The following is an 18,623-nucleotide window of genomic DNA, read 5'->3' on the forward strand; positions in this document are numbered from 1 at the left end:
AGCAACCTTAGCGGTTCAACGAGGAACAAAGCAGAGCTGAGACCGTTTGTTCAGTGCAAACCCAAGTGCGTTTTTTTGAACACCAAAAATATTTACAAAAAGAAGTTTAAAAGAATCAGCATTGCAGTACCTGCTATACACACAGCACCCTCTCCTAGCCAACTAAAGTTTGCTCCTTTTATAGAGCACCTCCCTAATTGGCTGAGCCCATTCTGTAGTACAGGTAAGTTTTCCAAATCCAAATCTATTGTTAAAAAATTTGCTCCAATCAAACAATGTAATAATTTATTCAATTAAGTTGGTAGTTCAAATAGAGCTCTATGTTTACTTTATTTGTTTTAACAGTGAACACTAATGTGTAACTGCAATGTATGTAAACATGTGACACAAACATTGCACTGTGACAATTTATAACATGTCCACACCAAATAACAAGTAACACAAACGTGTAACATAAACTCTTTGACCTCATCCTTAAGCTCAGTACAAGTCCATGTACATGTATGACAATATCAACAATCCAAATCTAATATGTTTTTGTGTCCTTGGGCAGGACACTTCCCACGACTCGCCCGAGTACATGTGTTTGTGTAACTGTGTGATTGTGGCGGTTGGAAATGCAGTAGTACAGAGTGGCAGCCACTACTCTGTCAGTTTGCCCCAGGGCAGATAACCAACCATGTTTGATGTGTCATCCTAAATAATGGTCCTAATCAGTATTCAACAACACCAGACATACTAATTGTCGGAATTTCGTGCGACCCTCCAAACAGCCAACTGGATCTGCGGCGTTAGCCCGGTTAGCTAGTGCCTTTCTTTTGATCATTCTCTGTGTGCTTGGAGCCACTGGGAGAGGGTGACAGAGACAGTGGGGGTGGAGGGGGGCAGACGGGACCTGCGGGGACCACTGGTGATGCAGATAGTGAAAGAGGCATCCAAAAGCCTTGTTTGTTTTTTCACTTTTCTTGTGATTTTTCGTCTGATCTCAGTCGCATCAAAAGAGTGGAGGAATGTTGTCTTGGGGGCAGGAAGGTTGTGACAGCACAGGCATAAATATGACAAATATTACATCATAGAACTGCATATAAAGTGTGTGTTTTAGAAGTTTGAATAGGACCCAATGTTTGATGCTGTGTGGGAGTCTAAAAGGATCAATCAAAGGACTTACCCAAGAAGCTAACTTTTATCTTTTTTATTCAACTGTGGAGTAAACTGGACAAATAAAATGGATTATAAAAGTCAGTGAGGGTAAGATTGTTTATGATTTTCAAATCTGATAATATATGAAAGGAACTGTATGTAAGAAGGCATAGTGTGCTTGTGTCTGTTAATTATAATCTATGACATCCATGGATCATTATGTTATAATTTGGACATTTTAAAATGCAATATTCATCTAAAAAAAGAAATAGTGCCCAAGAGCTGCAGACGAGCCGTGCAAGCGAGCAAGCCGTGGAATTTTTTTTATCTATACCAAAATGCGATGCGGCTGAATCATACACGTATCAACAAGTACTGTGCAGTGTAGTCCTAATTTAGACTTGGTTTGGTCCTATTCCAGCTCTGGTTTAGTTCTCGGTTTAGACTTAGTCCCAATTTTGATGCGCCATGTGAACAGGGACTGTCACATGATAGAGTGACAAACATGGATGGGATTGAACCAGTTACCTTTCCGCTGCTGAGCAAGGACTCAACACAATGCACCACCCCTGCGCCTTTAATCTACACCATCAATACCGTTCATGCATTCAACTATAGCAACACACAACACAAACACTTTCCAGCTACACCTGTACAAGATCTATAAATATGGAAGTATACAGACTGCGCTGCCACACTGACAGACGACCTGTTTCCTCCACATTCTCCTATCCCTCATATGCACCGAGCCAAAATGTCTCACCGCCACACAGTTCTGCGCTCCAACTGGTGTGTTATAAAGACTCCGCACACAAACAAGTGAGCAGGCATATGTTAGTCGTGTCACCCTCTCGCTAGCTCTGGCTGTGGAAGATTTTGTTAGGTCAGATCAGATTAAAAAATTGGTCTAGATGCTTTTGGAAATATTAAATTGTTTTTTCTAATTCTTCTTATTATTTTAAAATCAAGATTCATGTTCAGCGCGCATTTGAACACATCGCATTCACATTTGAGGGAAAGCTGAATCTGAACTGATAAACTAATACTAATGTTTGCACAGATGTAAACTACAGGGTTAGCAGTTTTTACACAGAATAAGACCCCATGGAGACACAGAGAGGGCATCTGACACACAGGAGCATTTCAAAACATGCTTGCAGAGGTCTAAAAAAACTATTTATAAACCTCAGCGTAGTAAATTCTTCAAGAAAACCTCATCCATGTTCAATGTCCAATCAGATGCCTGTGTAATCCCTCAGTCGCCCCGGTCTGATCCATAGTAAAAGCCAAAGTTAAATCTGTCAACTGGACAAAAAGTTGTAGGAGTGAAGACATTTTGCTGCTCATCCAAGCTACTTCTTGAATTTTAGACAGACTGCTGGTTGTCACTGCCCTTCAGACAGATATAAAGCAGTGTCCACCAGTAATCTGACCAGAATTGAAGAAGCGGTTTGTATGAGCAGCGAAACGTCTTCACTCCTACAACGTTTTGTCCAGTTGACAGATTTTACTTTGGCTTTTACTTTCCTAAAATCAGTAAATGCATAACAAACAGTGCAACAAGTGAAAGGATTCAAAGTATTCAGAACACAGTACTCTGATTGGACCATGTAGCATAATACATTTAAATGCAGGTATTCGGTATTCTCTAAATACAGTTCCAAAGTAGGGTTGTCAAAAGTATTGAAAATCAGATACTCATTGGTACTAAAACCAGTGTTGAAGCTAGGTACTCATTTGAACAGGTATCAATACTATGAAACTCACATTCACACCGCAGCTTTTTAATAAATGTGAGCTGTATCAGAACAAGTGTAAGACACATAGACTAGTGGACGACTGAGGGATTACACAGATATAAGGCCACATGGGAATAGAAAAGAAATTACTACCATTTAATGTTGAAAATGACATTCTATTAACAAAAAAACAAAAAAAAAACAACTAATAAAAAAAAGAAAGAAATTTCACTGTAGTATTGGAATCAGTATTGAGTATCAAGTCTTTTCCTGAGTATCAAAATTGAGTCTGAAATTTTAGTATCATGGCAACACTATTCCAAAGTACTTTAACTAACACTGTTTATAGAGCTCAAAAACTCAGCACCAGAGAATAACATGAAAAACTATATATAACAGCAAAGAAATTATGCAACCCATATGTAGATTTTTCTATAAGACAAACAAATGATGATAAATGTATAGAACTTAAAGAGGAGATATTATGCAAATCTGTTTTTTTATTATTTTTTATTTTTTTTAAAAATCTTTCTACCATGTTAAATCATTGTTCCCTCATCAAAAACATGCCTGGAGAGGTTTTAGACGTCATCCATGCATGTTTGAGTAATTTTGAGATCTCTTCCGGGCCCTGTTTAAACCGTCCTTAGGTTAGCTGTAAGATTCTGTGCAAAGTTCACCCCACAAGACTACGTCATCCATGCTCCCATACGGCAAAACTGATGTGATGTGCGATGGTTTCATTAGCGGGATGCACACTGATTGTGTTGTGATAGTGCTCTGAAGGGGGAGTGACTTAGCATGGGAAGCAAAGGAAGGGGATGTTACTATGTTGATTTCAGCGAATATAGCATTTTCTCCTTACCTTCCCGATGTACTGGTAATCGCTGCCCGTGTACTCCTCCTGTAGAAAGAACTGGTTCCACATCCATCCTCTCCTGACCCTCTTTATCCCCGCCCCCTTCGCTCCAGACCCCGCCTCCTCTCCTCCTGACCCCACCCTCATTGTCTCCATGCTCCGCCCATCCAAAAACAGCGAGCCGGAACAAAACCATAGTCCGGCCCCCAAGAGAAGAATATAGGGGAGAATAGTCCTCATGGCGTCCACGGAGCAGACAAGGTACCAGGGCGAAACTGCTCTACCTCCCCAGACTCGTCACTCCTGACTGGGGTAAGGGTCCACTGAGCATAGTCCTCTGGTTTAATGCACTGGAGCAAAGCTGGAAGAGAAAAGAAACAGAAAAATATGAGTTTTTTTGTGTGGAAAAGTGGATCTAAACAGTAAATCAATCTATTTTTTGCTACTAAGCTGTATATTTAGTGTTTTAATAGCATTATCTACTGTCCCTAATCCTTCAAAATGAGTGTGTGCTGACTCCAGTGGCCTCTCTCTGGCCTTTCAAGTACTATGTAACATCACACAGAACTGCCAGGTGTTTTTGTAATCAGAAACCTGGCAACAGAAGCAGAGTTTGAAGCATGGATACTTGTAAGGCCAATCACAATTTCTCATACCTCCAGATCTCGCCCCTTTTTGCACTTTTTCTCACTCTTTTTTAGTCCACAGGCAATGCCCACTTTAGCAGCTCAATTTGAAATCCCCACTTTAACAAATATGATATGTCATTTGGTACAGTAACAACATTTCACTTGAATTATACAACAACTCCAAAAAGACACAGAGACATAATGCAGCGTAAAGTGGTCCAGCAGCCCAAATTTGCATAGTAAATATTTCTTCTGGATCGAAGGATTTAAAATTAGAAGCAACGTCCTTGCTTTGTACAAACTGTTTGTCTTGTGGCTCTGAACAAACGTTTCCTTTGAAAATCCATTTGAACATTGACTTAGAGGAGGCAAAAAAAATCAAACACAAAAGGAGAAAAAAGAGAAGCTAACTGGTCTTTGTGCTTTTAAAACACGAGCAGATCGATATAACCCCCAGCACATGCACATGCACGTGCACACGAACATCTAAAGAAGCGCTTACACTGCAATTACACAGAACGGGCCACACGCTCTCATCCGCCCACTCCTCTTTGTCATCGGGAAATATGAACAAATAAGATAAATAATAAGGCTGTTTTGGCTGGATTGGAAGAACAACAACAGAATTCTAACATAAATGTCCAATGTGTCCATTGTGTATGGAAAACCAGTAAGTTATTAATAAAGTCATAATTTCTGTGTGTCCAAAGTGCTATTGTATTGCCAGCAGAGGGCGCAATTTGTCTACTTTTGAATCTGATGTTCTGAAGTACAGGAGCCATGGGATAAAAGAGCTAGGAGAGAGGGCGTAAGTTGTAGGAATAACAATGAAAGGCTTAGGGGGCAGGTGTTGAACAGAAGTTAGAATGTAGAGGTCATCATGCGTAGTGTAGGATCTAAAACTTAAGATGGAGGAGTTACAATGCAGGATATAGGAAGTAGGAGTTAGGACGGAGGAGTTAAAGAACATATATTAGCTTTTATCCATGTTACACTGTTGTCCTCTCATTAAAAACATACAGGGGAGTTGTATTTTGGTTCATTCATTCATCTATTTTTGTTTCATTAATCCGTCCTCTGACCACTCAAAAATTCTCTGTTCACATTTTGCCTGGATTGTGAAGTCGTAGGTAAAACTTCAGACTTCTTTCCAGTCTTTAAGCCCATAAACAAGGGCCTTTATTTACTTTCCCATTGCTCATTCCCATTGCTGACAGCAGAGGGAGCTCCAGCACCTAAATACCTCATTGAAAGCGGAGGAGGACTTCATAAAGTGTGTTTTGGAACGACCTAGGAGATAATATTATATTTTAAAGTTAGGATATACGTTAGATTGTGGGATTTAGGATGTAGGAACAAGATTATAGGAAGTTAGTATGGCTAGGATGGAAATAAGGAAGTCAGAATCAGGATGCACATGTTAGAATACAGTTGTTAAGATAGCAGTTTGGACATAAGAAGGAGAATATATGGATCAAGTTCTAGTACTGATGATTTATGAGTAAGAATGCTGATAAATAGATTCCTAAACTTCCCTCAGTTATCAACTTAGCCCATATGATACGACACAAATCTAATTGCACCTTTACTTCTTAATATCTAACAACAACAGTGTGCATAATTCCCTTTGCGCACCAGTAGGGGGCAGCACTCCTTCTGCACAGTTCTGTCCAACACTGCACCGTTACCTCCAATCTTTATGGCGGCGCTGTAATGACGGATGTGAGTAAAAGGCTCATAGATTCTGGCACACCGCTCTGGAATCTTTTTTTCTTTCAAGATTCAAGTTTCATTGTTATTGTCAGAGAAAACAATGAAATGACTGTAATAACCTGATATTTTGAGTGTAGTTCAGGGCTGACACCTTTTGTTGTTCTGTAATTGCTTTTATATGTGACATTTGGTTGCTATGCCGACAAACTGATGTGAAGTTTCGATTGGTTAGTTATTGGTCTGTTTTGGAGGCTGGCTCTAGTGAGTCGAGTCTGCTGTTGTTTTGCTGTTGTTTTGCGTTAGGTTACGGCCTACGGTAGCCCTTGTGTTCAGAGAATAAACTTGCCGTGTTTCCTTACACTAGAACGCTACATTACGTGTAGATAATCTGCATAGTTTTGAGATAAAGTCCAATGACCCCATAAATAACCTCAGTGTAAACATTAGCGCTATAATAAACAGAAACCGTCTTAGCAGTGGCATAAACGCGGAACGTCATGATGAATATTTGAAGCTAACTGAGTGACAACACCAAAACAAGCCGAGAATCAAAGCTGAGATAACAGTACACCTTTTTATAACGTTCCTCCCTTTTCGAGAAACGTTCAGTTCTTCTCCGTTGGCTTCCTTTGCCCAAACCACAATGCCACCATGTCGAATGCAGATACCAAACTATCATCTTGCTTTATTCTCTCTTCAGTCCTCTTCATCCTCAAAAACCTGGTGCATATGTGGAGAAAACCCTAATATGCTACTCCAACAGTGGTATTAAAATGTAGGTCAATCGTGACTATATGATCTCATTGGCTAACCATTATCATGTAGTAGTGCATGTAGTAGTTTCATAAAGTCGTACTGGGAGCCATGTTGCTTTTAATTGAAATCTCAACACTTAGAGTCTGTGGTCTGCTGATCTAGGCACCATCTGCTCCAGGAGATTATGGGGCAAATCCCACATCACAGACCCAAGAGGAGGGGTACTCTTGGGGAGGAGAGAGGGGCGAGCGGCGGAGGGTTGGGCCAACGCTAACAGTCACATCAAACAGACTGGAAGAGGAGTAGTAATTATCATATTCATAAGGGCTCAGTATCTATTTCACAACAGTTAGAGGGCCCGTATTACGCTATTTTCTGATCTGTTATAATTTTGTTTCCTCGTCAGAAACATACCCGGGGTTGTGTTTTGTTTCATTCACACATGTTTAACACACAAATCCTGCATATTTGACAATCTCTACTGGACTAAAGGTAGCTCTTACCATGAAAATTACCACTTCATGACATCACAAGGTGGAACAGAGCATTTTGAGCTTTGGAGATGGGATAATCAAACATGTGTGAGTGAAACAAAACACAACTCCAGGTTCGTTCTAACATGCTAAAAGCTTACTGGACTAAATTTTGCATAATATCGGACCTTTAAAGATAAAAATGTCACTTTACATTATATTTTATTTCACTTCAAGTTGATTTCTTGGCCAATGAGGTTAGATAATTGTATTCTTCCTGACCACAGTGTCTAAGTGAATCCATTTAATAACCTCTCATCTGTTTGTCTGTGTGTGTCCTGATTCAGAAGTATGTTCTCCACAGGGGACGCAGCTTTGAACTCAAAATGTGTTGTGTCCAGTTTTGTGGCTGGAATAACCCAGTTTGTGTTTACAAATGATACCAAAGTGGGTTAGAGGGGGAGAGAAAGAGGGAAAAAGAGAGAGAGAGAGGAGAGAAAGAAGGAAAGAGAGAGAGAGGGTGGGAGAGAGAGAGAAGGGGGGAAGAGAGAGAAAGAGGGAAAGAGAGAGAGGGAGAAAGAGAGGGGAAGGGAAAGAGGGAAAGACAGAGAGTGGTGGGGGAGAGAAAGAGAGAGGGGGAAAGAGGGAAGAGAACGAGGGAAAGAGAGAGAGAGGGGGGGAGAAAGAGGGAAAGAGAGAGAGAGTGGGGGAGAGAAAGAGAGATAGAGGGGGAAAGAGAGGAGAGGAGAATGAGGGAAATAGAGAGAGAGTGGGGGAGAGAGAGAGAGCGGGGAAAAAGAAAGAGGGAAAGAGAGAGCAAGAGAGAGGGGGGAAGAGAAAGAGGGTAAGAGAGAGTGGGGGAGAGATAGAGAGTGGGAAAGAGAAAGAGGGAAAGAAAGAGTGGGGGAGAGAGAGGGGGAGAAAAAAGGAGAGAGAGTGGGGGAGAGGAAGAGGTAGAGAAAGGGTGAGAGAGAGGGGCAAAAAGGGAGAGAAAGGTAGAGGTGAGGTAGAGAGTGGGGGAGAAAGAAAGAGGGAGAGTGGAAGAGGGAGAGAAACAGGGAGAGAGGGAGAGAAAGAGGGAGAGACTGGGGGAGAGAGGAAGAGAGACAGAGGACGAGGATGTGGAAAGGCCAACAGTTTTATTAGGCCTGAGCCTGTGTGGAGGCGGGGTGTGTGAAACAAGCACAGAGCACTCGTCCTCCATCAAACACTCACAGGGCACACATCAGGTCATACATGTCCCGTGGCACACATTACACAGCACACATTTAACATCATCTTCCTCTTATCTCTTCCTTCTCTTATCTTTTCTAACCTCCTCCTCCTCTTACCTACTCCTGCACTTACCTCCTCCTCCTCTGATCTCCCCTCCTTTTACGTCTCACCTCTTCTTCTCCTGTACCACCTCCTCCTCTTACCTCCTTCTCTTACCTCTTCCTCCTTTTAGTTCCACCTCTTCTTACCTTCTCTTTCTTCCTTCTCCTGTACTTCCTCTTACCTTCTCCTCCTCTTACTTCCATCTGTTCTTACCTCCTCCTCTTACCTCCTGCTCCTACACCTCCTCCTCCTTTTACCTACTCCTGCTCTTACCTCCTCCTCCTGTACCACCTCCTCCTCTTGCCTCCTTCTCTTATCTTTTACCCCCTCCTCCTCTGATCTCCCCTCCTCTTAACTCTCACCCCCTCCTCTTACCTCTTCCTCCTCTTACTTCCACCTTTTTTTACCTCCTCTTTCTTCCTCCTCTTCTGCTTTCTCTTACCTCCTCTTACCTCTTCCTCCTCTTACCTCATCCTCCTCTTACCTCCTCTTACCTCCTGCTCCATCTTTCCTCACAAATTAAAGTGAATGATTCATAGCTGGTGTCATGTGCCTCACAAAAAAAAAAGTTTTCTTTCCAAAGTGTGAGAGCTAGTTTATGGTTTATTCATTCTGCTCCTCCTTCTCTCCATCCCTCTCTCCCTCCCGCTTTTCCCCCCCCCTCTCTCTTTCTCTCTCCTGTCCTGGGTCCGGTTATGTGTGATGACTCGGACAGCCGGCCCCACTATAGAGACTCAGGCTGCCTCTGTTCCTGTCTGCATCCCAAATGGCACGCCGCTTGCTCCTATCTCTCCTCTTTTTGTCTCTTCTTTTCCTCCCTCTCCCTTCTCTCTCTCCCTTCTTCTATCCTATTTCTCTCTTTCCTCTGTCACTCTCCTTTCTCTCTCTACCCTTTCTCTCCTTTCTCTCTTATCTCCTCTCTCCTTCATCTCGTTCTGTCTTTCATTATCCCCTCTCTCTCCTATCTTTCTCTCGTCTCTCTTTCGCACTCTCTCCTCCTGTGTCTCCTTTCTTTTATGTCTCTCTCTCTTCTCTCTGTCTCTCTCATGTCAACTTGCCCAGTCCTTGTCATCTAATATACAAACAGGCACACCACTTGGTTTTACCTGTCCTCCTCCTCTCTCCTTCCCTCCTCTTTCTCTCACCTTTCTTTTCTCTGTCTCTTTCCTCCCCTCCTCTCTTTCTCTGTTCTCTCTTTCTCTCTCACTCCTCTGGTTTGCACTGGTCCTTGTTTCTTTCTCTCTCCTTTCTCCCTTCCACCTTTCTTTAGTTGCTCTCCCCTCTTCATCCTCGTCATCTATCACTCCCTTTCTTTCTCTCTTCTTCTCTCTCACTCCCAGTTGGTATCGCCATTTTGGCCTCTCCGCTCTTCATCTCTCGCTCCTTTCTCTCATTCTTTCTCCCCCTCCGACGCGTCTTACTTCTACCTCGTCTCTATCCCTCCGTTCCTCCATCCTTCTCTTTCTCCCTCCTCTCTCACTCTCGCTCACGCTGTCTCGTCCTCTCCTCTCTTCGCTCTCCCTCTCCCCACCTCTCTCCTCGCCTTCTCTCCGCCGGTGACATTGGGTGATTTCTCCAGCTCTAATTGGTCCTGTGGGAGCGGTTGCTTGCCTGGGCTGCCTGTCTCTGTGGTTGTGGAGCCGGTTGTGGGGCCGGTTGGCAGAGGTGTAGTCGGTCTGGTGGTTGTTAGGAGAAGGTCAGGGACATTTATCACTGTTTGTGATGACTTTAAGGACCCGTATTACGCTATTTTCTGATCTATGTTCCATCTTGTGCCACTGTGTTTTTAAACTCCAAACACCTTCACTAGAACCATTTAGGTTATTTCAGTCCAATCATTGCCGGTCTGTACTGAACAAAAGGTAAACGTCATGACATCACAAGGTGGAACAGAGCATTTTGAGCTTAGGAGATGTAGACAGACTAATAATAAAAGATTACTCAAACACATACAGGTTATGAGTCAACCTGTAACCCATAGCTCAATGAGGAGAAGTCAAGTGGGTGTGGGTGAGTTGGGTCCAAACTTTCCTCTGCTTTAACTTAACATGGCGTAAAAGTTTGTATTTCTGTGTTTTTACCAACACAAAAAGGACAACTTTAGTCCTTATGCAACCGTATACCTAAGTGAAAACAGCAAGGGCAGACACGATGGGCAGCTACAGTGGCGAGCATGGCATGAGTTTTAATTTCGGCCGCAGGAGTCGGGTTGGATTTTACATTGAGTCATAAAAAAAGCTGACCAGAGCATTAGTAGCAGCTGGGGTTGGCCCTGCGAGCCCGATGATGGTTAAAAATTGACTTAAAAACTGCACAGGAAGTCAGATGTTTTACCTATGACGCAACAATCTGGGCAAAATGCAAACAGAGAATTTTTGAGTGCTTTGAGAAGGTGGCTTTGGATTTATGGGTTGATTAAACAAGTTTGACTGATGCAAAATACAACACTTATATGTTTTTGATAAGGGAAGAACAATATAACATGGCTAGAACATTTTGCCTTTTTCAAAGAATGTGCAGAATTTGCTAAAGTTGTTCCTTCATGTTTTTAAGTTCCATACACTTGCACTTGGCTAATTCTAGCTTCATTTAAACTGCTCTACTCTCCGCACGATTGCCAGAAGAAGAAGGTACCTTTTTTCACACACTCTAAGAAGTGAGATCATTTTAATTAGCATGAATTAAAAGCTAATGCATCCAAAAGTAGAACATTTTAATTATGTCAAAAGTGTCACGACCACCTCATTTTTCTTTTAGCAAAATCATGATTGCAAAATAAATGTGCGCTGTTTAGAGCTGAGGGTCACAAATCAGATACATTTTGCATTTTGGTTTTTAATTTAGCATCTTCAGAACAACCAGAGTCAGTCCTGCGCACTTGATTTCCTGTTCAGTGAATAAACTAAGTGCCTCTAATGTCAAACAGCCAGGATCTTTCACAAACAGTCTATTTCTGTTTCAATGCCAACACCTCAACACTACACCTACTTATGATGCCCCGATGGTAGGATTTTTATGTTAATGTAGTTATAATGTCAAATCTGTATTAACCAAAAAATTTTTTTGACTTATTTATGTCTAGGGCCGATGTATACGATGTTCATGCCAAGGTACAAAGCGTTTTCCAAAATATTTTGTTTGATAAAGCTTGATAAGGCATTCATTAAAGAGTTTTTTTTTTTTTACCATGTTATAACATTGTTCCCTCACCCTAAACATGCCTGAAGAGGTTTTAGATGTCATGCTTGTTTCAGTAATTTAGCGATCATTCCCCAGCCCTGTTTCAACCCTCCTTATGGTTAGTTGTAAGATTCCGTGCTTACAAGCCTACGTCACAACATGAATACACAGAATACATGATACAAAACTGTACACGGCAACTTGACAAACCTGGTGTGATGTGCAGTAGTTTCATTAGCGCACATGATTGTGTTGTGGTAGCTCTGAAGGGGGAGTGACTTAGTGCGGAGAGCAAAGGGGGAAGAGTCAGAGTGTCAAAAACTATAGTGAAACTTTAAAAACGTATGTTGTTTTCAGCAAATATAGCATTTTCAAAACAATAAAAAGGTAACATGGTAATCTAAATATGTAACGTGTTAAGTAGTTAAGTTAAGAAGTACAATACCTCCTCTTTACATTAACAACAATTCATTATAAAGGAGCACGATGCAACTTTTCTGGACAAGGTTCTGCCACCTGTTTGTCTTCAAGGCGATGTTCCACAGTACGACGGCAAACTTCTAGCTCTATCTTCTATCTATCCACCAGGTTGAGTTACAGGTGAGGTCTGTGGAGAAGCACCCCCTCAAAGAATGCTTATTTAAGGTAATTTGAGTAGTAAAAACACATTTCATGAACCGAGGAAGACAATGGTGCAGTTCGGTAAGCATTCTCAACCGCTAATCACAAGGTAACTGGATGAAATCTCACTCAAGGTACTTTTTCAGACTGAACAAGACAAGAAATATGCAGTACCTGATTTTGCTAAAATAGCTAAAATATGTCTTTTTCGCTCTATACACACATTTAAAGGAGCAGTCTGTGTTCATAAATCACTAGAACATTGCATGACATTTCATTCCTGTCTGATTTCCCTCGCTCCCAAACAGCCTGTAACCATCAAATTGTCCTCAAACGGAGTCCATTTAAGGCCGCTTTCTCCCGAGGGCTTTGAACACAGCACAGGCAGAGACAGCAGAGACAGGCCGACAGCACCCAAAGACCGCACTGACCTTAAACGTCTCGGGCCGGCATGGTCACGTGACACGCCATCGCTCATCTCAACAGGGAGAAAAATGGACCCGCAACACATCGCTATGTGTGTATGACAGACCATAATATGTTGTCTAAGAAGGAATTATAGTCAGATAGTAAACATAGTAAAATATGGATTCATTTAATGATTCAGATGCCCTTTCATTCTCAAGCTGCCGCATTGCTATGATTGAAGTTGAGCCTATCTAACCCATATATAGTAAGATAATGTGCACAGGCGGGAATCAAACCAGCAACCTTCTGGTCTGTATTGATGTAGTAATTATTTTAAAGGGAGTTTTATACTGTGGGCTATTCACTACTAACACATAACATATTTAGATCACCATCTCACCTTTTCTTGTTTTGAAAATGCTAGATTTGCCAAAAACGTGTTAACATCTTACATTTCAGTTTCATTTTTCGTTAATGCTTATGAAACTACTGGACAAAAATCAGGTTTGTGAAGTCATAGAGTATTGTTTTGTATGCTATCGTACTGCTAACCATATAGAGGGCCAGGAAGAGATTGCTAGATTACTCAAACATGCATGGTTTACATCTAAAACCTCTTCAAGCATATTTTTGATGAATGAAGAATGTTATAAAATGGTAGAAAACTCGAAAAAGTCGTTTTTGCTTAATGTCCTCTTTAAGCTGCTTTTAGACATATCCCAGTAACTATGGATTTTAATCCCACAATACTTGTACATTTAATAAAAGAAATGGATTTGTACACCATAGCGCATAATCCTGGAATATTTGATTGATGTCGCGTAAATCAATTTCCTGTCATATCTCAAACACAAATCCTCTTTACATTACACGATCATCTGCGTATTGATAGTTATGATTATGAGTACCACTTGGCTTTAGGCTAGTGTATTATCCGGCGCTGATGTGCTCTGAGCTGGTGACCTGAGCTGTCCCTGCCAAAAGGCACACAAAGCATGTGGCTCAAGGGCACATGGGCAGCAGAACCAGCACTCACGCAGCTAACACATTGATTTGTATTGAGTTGCACAAGGACATGCTAACAGATGTAGCTGCTGGTACAGGGCACGGGGTGTGGGGGTATGGGGGGCAGTAATGAGGGCTGCTGGGTGTTTAGATGACTACATGGTGGTCACATGAGGGGGAGGGGGGGATGTGTATGTGAGATGTGTATAATGAACCTGGTCAGTGGATTTCAAATGTAATTTAAAATGAGTAGATTTAGAATTGTCTTTTGTAAAAAGATTAACTTTCTCATTTCAAGCACAATAAGATTTGTTCCTTAATTTTCTCTGCACAAATGTTTTTCATTAAAGCTCGAGTACGTATATTTTTAGCTAAAATAAAAGCAAATCCTCCTTCCCTCCCGTTGGATATTTTTTATTTCACTGAAAAAACATGCCTCTTTACTGTAAGCGGGCTCACATCTCCACAAACCTGACTCTTATTTAATCTGGAGGAGGTTCTGCTCCTGTGTGTTTCCATGGAAATGTTGTTCCTTTGGTTGCAACTTAAAAAAAAATTAAATAACAATGACTGATTGATTTCAAAATAATTCCTTTAACATGGCCTGCAGACAACAGACAACAGATAAGTTTAATGCCATACTGTGGAACATTTTAGACAACCAGGTAGCGGACCCTCCATCAGAAACATTACGTGAAGCACTGATTGCACAAATTATATTATTTAATACTGTTGTTATGGCAGATGGGCCAATTTACAAAAAAAAACCAACAAAAAAAAAAAAACAGCAGATAACCAAATGTTTTTTTTTTTTTAAGTTGTTCCTCTATATGTCTCTATATATAAAAAAAATAATAGCCATACATTTATTTTTAACTACAATCGTTCATTCTAATACAGTAGTGGAACGTAAAGTAACAAAGTACAGTTGTTATTTTTTACTTCACTACACTTGAGAGCAGATATCTGTACTTTCGACTCTACTAAATATTTTGGACTGGATTGAGACGTTAAAAGTATTTTTCATATGATTTGAAGGATCATTTTTTGGCTTTGAGCAAACAAAATTAAATACAACAAATTCATAAGAAAAATGAAGAAACTGATTTGTATTGTTACTGTTGACCAAAATATGTATCATTTAATCGGTATCACTACATTCAACACTTTTAATTTTAGATAAGTACATTTTAAAACAGGTACTTAAATACTTTTACTTGCGTTTTCATGTGATACTTTTACTTGAGAAAATGTTTTTATCTCCACACCTGTACTTTTACTTAAGCCACAAAACGACTCCATCCATCACTGTTCTTATATAAACCTAAACACATTGTCAAACTTTGCAGTATTCTGGTTATCTGTGAATCTGGCCCATATTTTCCACTCAAACGTCAGGAAAGTTTGGCAGTGTTGCTTTATCTCTTCTTGTATTCAGACTATATTATTGTTGTTTTCTTTCTTTCCGCAGCGCACTCTAAAATTCTGTTTGATTGGGGGTCCGGGGCCGGCGCTCAGTGGGGCCCCTCGCGGTGTCGGGGGCCCGTGTGCGGAGCCTTTGAAAACAATGGCTGTTTTAGAGGGACATGCATTATGGAGGGCGCGGGCTGAGCGGGACTGACTGGTGTTTGGGATGGAAGGCTGCGGTTATGGTGATTCTACGGGGATGCAGGGCGGAGAGGGGATAGAGGGGGGACGAAGTTGGGGAGAGGGGTGTGTGGGGTCATTCACAATGCATCACCACGCTGTACAGCTGAAGAATGGGCTTAAGAAATAGCCACACAACTGCACTATACTCAAAACTACTGTTCCAAATGGATTATATCAAAATAAGTTTCACTGGATAATTTAAACGTGTTACGATTTTTCTTTTGTATTCAATATTAAAGGTCCTATATTGCACAAAATTCACTCTTATGAGCTTTTTGCCATGTTAGAATGATCAAAAACATCGCTGGAGTTGTGTTTTGTGTCACTCGCCTTTATTATTAGTTTGTCTACATCTCCAAAGCTCAAAATTCTGTGTTTAATCAAAGTCATGAAGCAGTAGATTTCAAGTTAACTGTCATTTACCTTTTATTCAGTAGAGGTTGGCAATTTCCGGGCTGCATATTGTCCAAATGATTCGAGCGAAGATGTTTGAAGTTTAAAAACACAATGAAACACTTCCTGTATTACCACATGACATCACAAGGTGGATGGCCTATTTAGTTTGTGCCTCTCTCTAAATGTGACCCCTGGAATACAACAAATTGTAGAAATCCGTGAAGCTCCTCCATGTTTCTTAAGTCCATACAGATGTCAGATGAAGGAGTTTTCCTAAAGGAGGTGATTTGATTTCTTTTGTATAATAATGTCGCGTTTCTATAACCTGAGAATAAGATAAAATAAGATATGCCTTTATTAGTCCCACAATGGGGAAATTCCAGTATTGCACTGCACAGTTAGAGAACAGAAGGAAAATGGTACATGCAATAAACAAGGTAATAGATAAATAGCTTAAAATAATAAAAAAAAATAGACTAAAAATAGATCTTGGCAGGTTTCCTTTGTTGTGATTGAGTCTTGGCCACCTTCAGTTCAGACCAATCACACTCAACATTGTGGTCTGGGTGGAGCCAAAGGTGGATCGACGTAATTCAGCCTATTTTACGGAAAATACAGACTGTTTTGTCTACGAAAAAGTTTTATATGTCTGAATTATGCACAGTATAGGACCTTAATTGAAAATACATTATGCAAAGTAATACAGTTTAATTAACGTACTTGATTACTTGATTAAAATGACTTCGAGGCACTTTTTGCTATATTGTGTTGACAAACCACCATTAAAAGTATAGAAAACATGTTCACTTCCTATGACTGCAGATTAATCTTTGAGCGCTGTAGACAGAACCTAGCATTTTCAGCTCTCAAGGATGCGACCACAGAATGTACGCTCATAAAATGTCTTAATTTCCCACATATTTTGCATCATAAACTCATTTAACCACCACAAACCCCCCCATCCTCCACCTCTCCCCCACTAGCCTGGTTTTCACACGTCTGCCCTGGATCAGTGCCGCCTGAGTGCGCCCTCCTCTGGCTCTCATGTGCTCCTATGACAACACAAAGTTCATTGATTTCCTTAAACGCATCGCGACCTTAAAGCCCGCTCGCTTCACGCTGGATGCCTTTCTAGGCTACGGCCGTACATCTGCAGCCGCTAGCACCATTAGCCTGTGTTTGTCGCTAATCAAGCTAGCAAAAACGCTGGACGCTTAATACGCAGTGAAAGCTCCGACACAATTAGCGCACAGGCCTGGCGAAACGAGCTAAGGACAGGGTTACTCTTATAGTGCTTTTAACAATGTGGGGAAATTTTGGGTTAAAAGACATGACTACAATACCAAGTAAATACTACTGATCCTACTACTGCTACTAATACTGCTAATACTATCACTGTTACTATTAATTGCTGCTACACTTAACTATTCTTCACTTTTATTAACTGCAACTATTATCTCTGTTTCTACTACAACTACTGCAACTACGGCTACTCCATGAATGCTACTACTGCTTCTACTCCGGTATGTTTACAGTACTACCACCACTACTACTATTTTAACTACTACAACAACTGGGGCAGTAGAAGCTTAGTTGGTATATCCTTAAACACAATTTTGAAGGATGGGGGGGTTGATCACAGCTGCATTACCACTACTACTACTAATACGACTAATATTGCTGGATTTAGTACTAGGCTACTACTACTACTACTACTACTACTACTACTACTACTAATTTAAATGCCGTGAGGTCTATTGCAGCTACAGCTACTACATCTACTCTCAATGTTTCTCTTTCTTTCGCTGTCAGATGTATCACTGCTGGTTGTGGGTAAACACTTCAGAGCCATCATCACTGAATACAGTATTGTATGTTGTACTTACTATGCCTCGCAGTATAAACATGTTTTCCATGTAATTGTAATAATAAACTGACAAATGTGCTTCAATAACTGTCCTTCAGGATGACTCATGCTATTCTAAAGCGATGTTTGTGGGTTCTTAGTTTGGCATTTTGACGTCTATAGAGATAAAATTATTTATATGTGAGTGGATGATTTTTGAAATTTTAAAGTTTGATGAAGACTAACCAGCCCTGAAAAACAATAAGAGGTTTAGTAAAGAGCAAATCTACTAAAGGTGCAAAACAAGCAGAGGTGGGTAGTACTCAGTTATTTAGTACATTTACATTTACTGGAGTAACTTTTTGAATAAATTATACTTTTCTAGCAGCATACTTTTACTCCTACTTGAGTAATATTTTTATTGAAGTAACAGTACTCAAGTACAATCTGTGGCTACTCCACCCATCTCTGTATGTGAGTTTTATGGTGAAGGGTCCGTCACCTACTTGCCTCGTGAAAATATGCCATACCATATTTTGGAGGGTATAGTGTAAATTTGTTAAACTACTCTATCATTTATTCAATTTATCATTTTGGAGCTTGTTTCCATGGAGATTGCAATGTGTTATATTGTGTTTTGGAACATTCCAGGTAAGATCACAACATCTCCATGGAGAAAAGGTTTCAGACATACGCAGGAAAAAAAAAAAAAAAGTTCCCCCTTTAATACATTGTGATTTGATTAGTATTTTTTATTGAGTATAACTGCAAAAAAAATTCCAAGTGACTAGGTTCAAAGAAAATTGTTGTAGGAATTCGGAATTCCATGAAAAAATCTCAATCTAATGTCCAATCTTTAAAATCCTATATAAATAACGCAAACAGACATTT

The 18,623-nt window shown here is 40.5% G+C and overlaps 1 protein-coding gene across 1 annotated transcript in view; it reads right to left on the reverse strand.

The window, feature by feature from the left end:
• LOC117384734 (cadherin-6-like) overlaps positions 1-3,827 on the reverse strand; it is a 34,825-nt gene extending 30,998 nt beyond the window's left edge. Inside the window, exon 1 of the mRNA XM_033981887.2 lies at positions 3,745-3,827. Coding sequence (XP_033837778.2) covers positions 3,745-3,807 — 63 coding nt within the window. The 5' untranslated portion in view covers positions 3,808-3,827. The remainder of the gene's footprint in view (positions 1-3,744) is intronic.
• Between the last annotated feature and the right edge of the window lie 14,796 nt (positions 3,828-18,623).

This window comes from Periophthalmus magnuspinnatus, chromosome 17 (genome assembly GCF_009829125.3).
Source record: "Periophthalmus magnuspinnatus isolate fPerMag1 chromosome 17, fPerMag1.2.pri, whole genome shotgun sequence".
Taxonomy (NCBI): domain Eukaryota; kingdom Metazoa; phylum Chordata; class Actinopteri; order Gobiiformes; family Gobiidae; genus Periophthalmus; species Periophthalmus magnuspinnatus.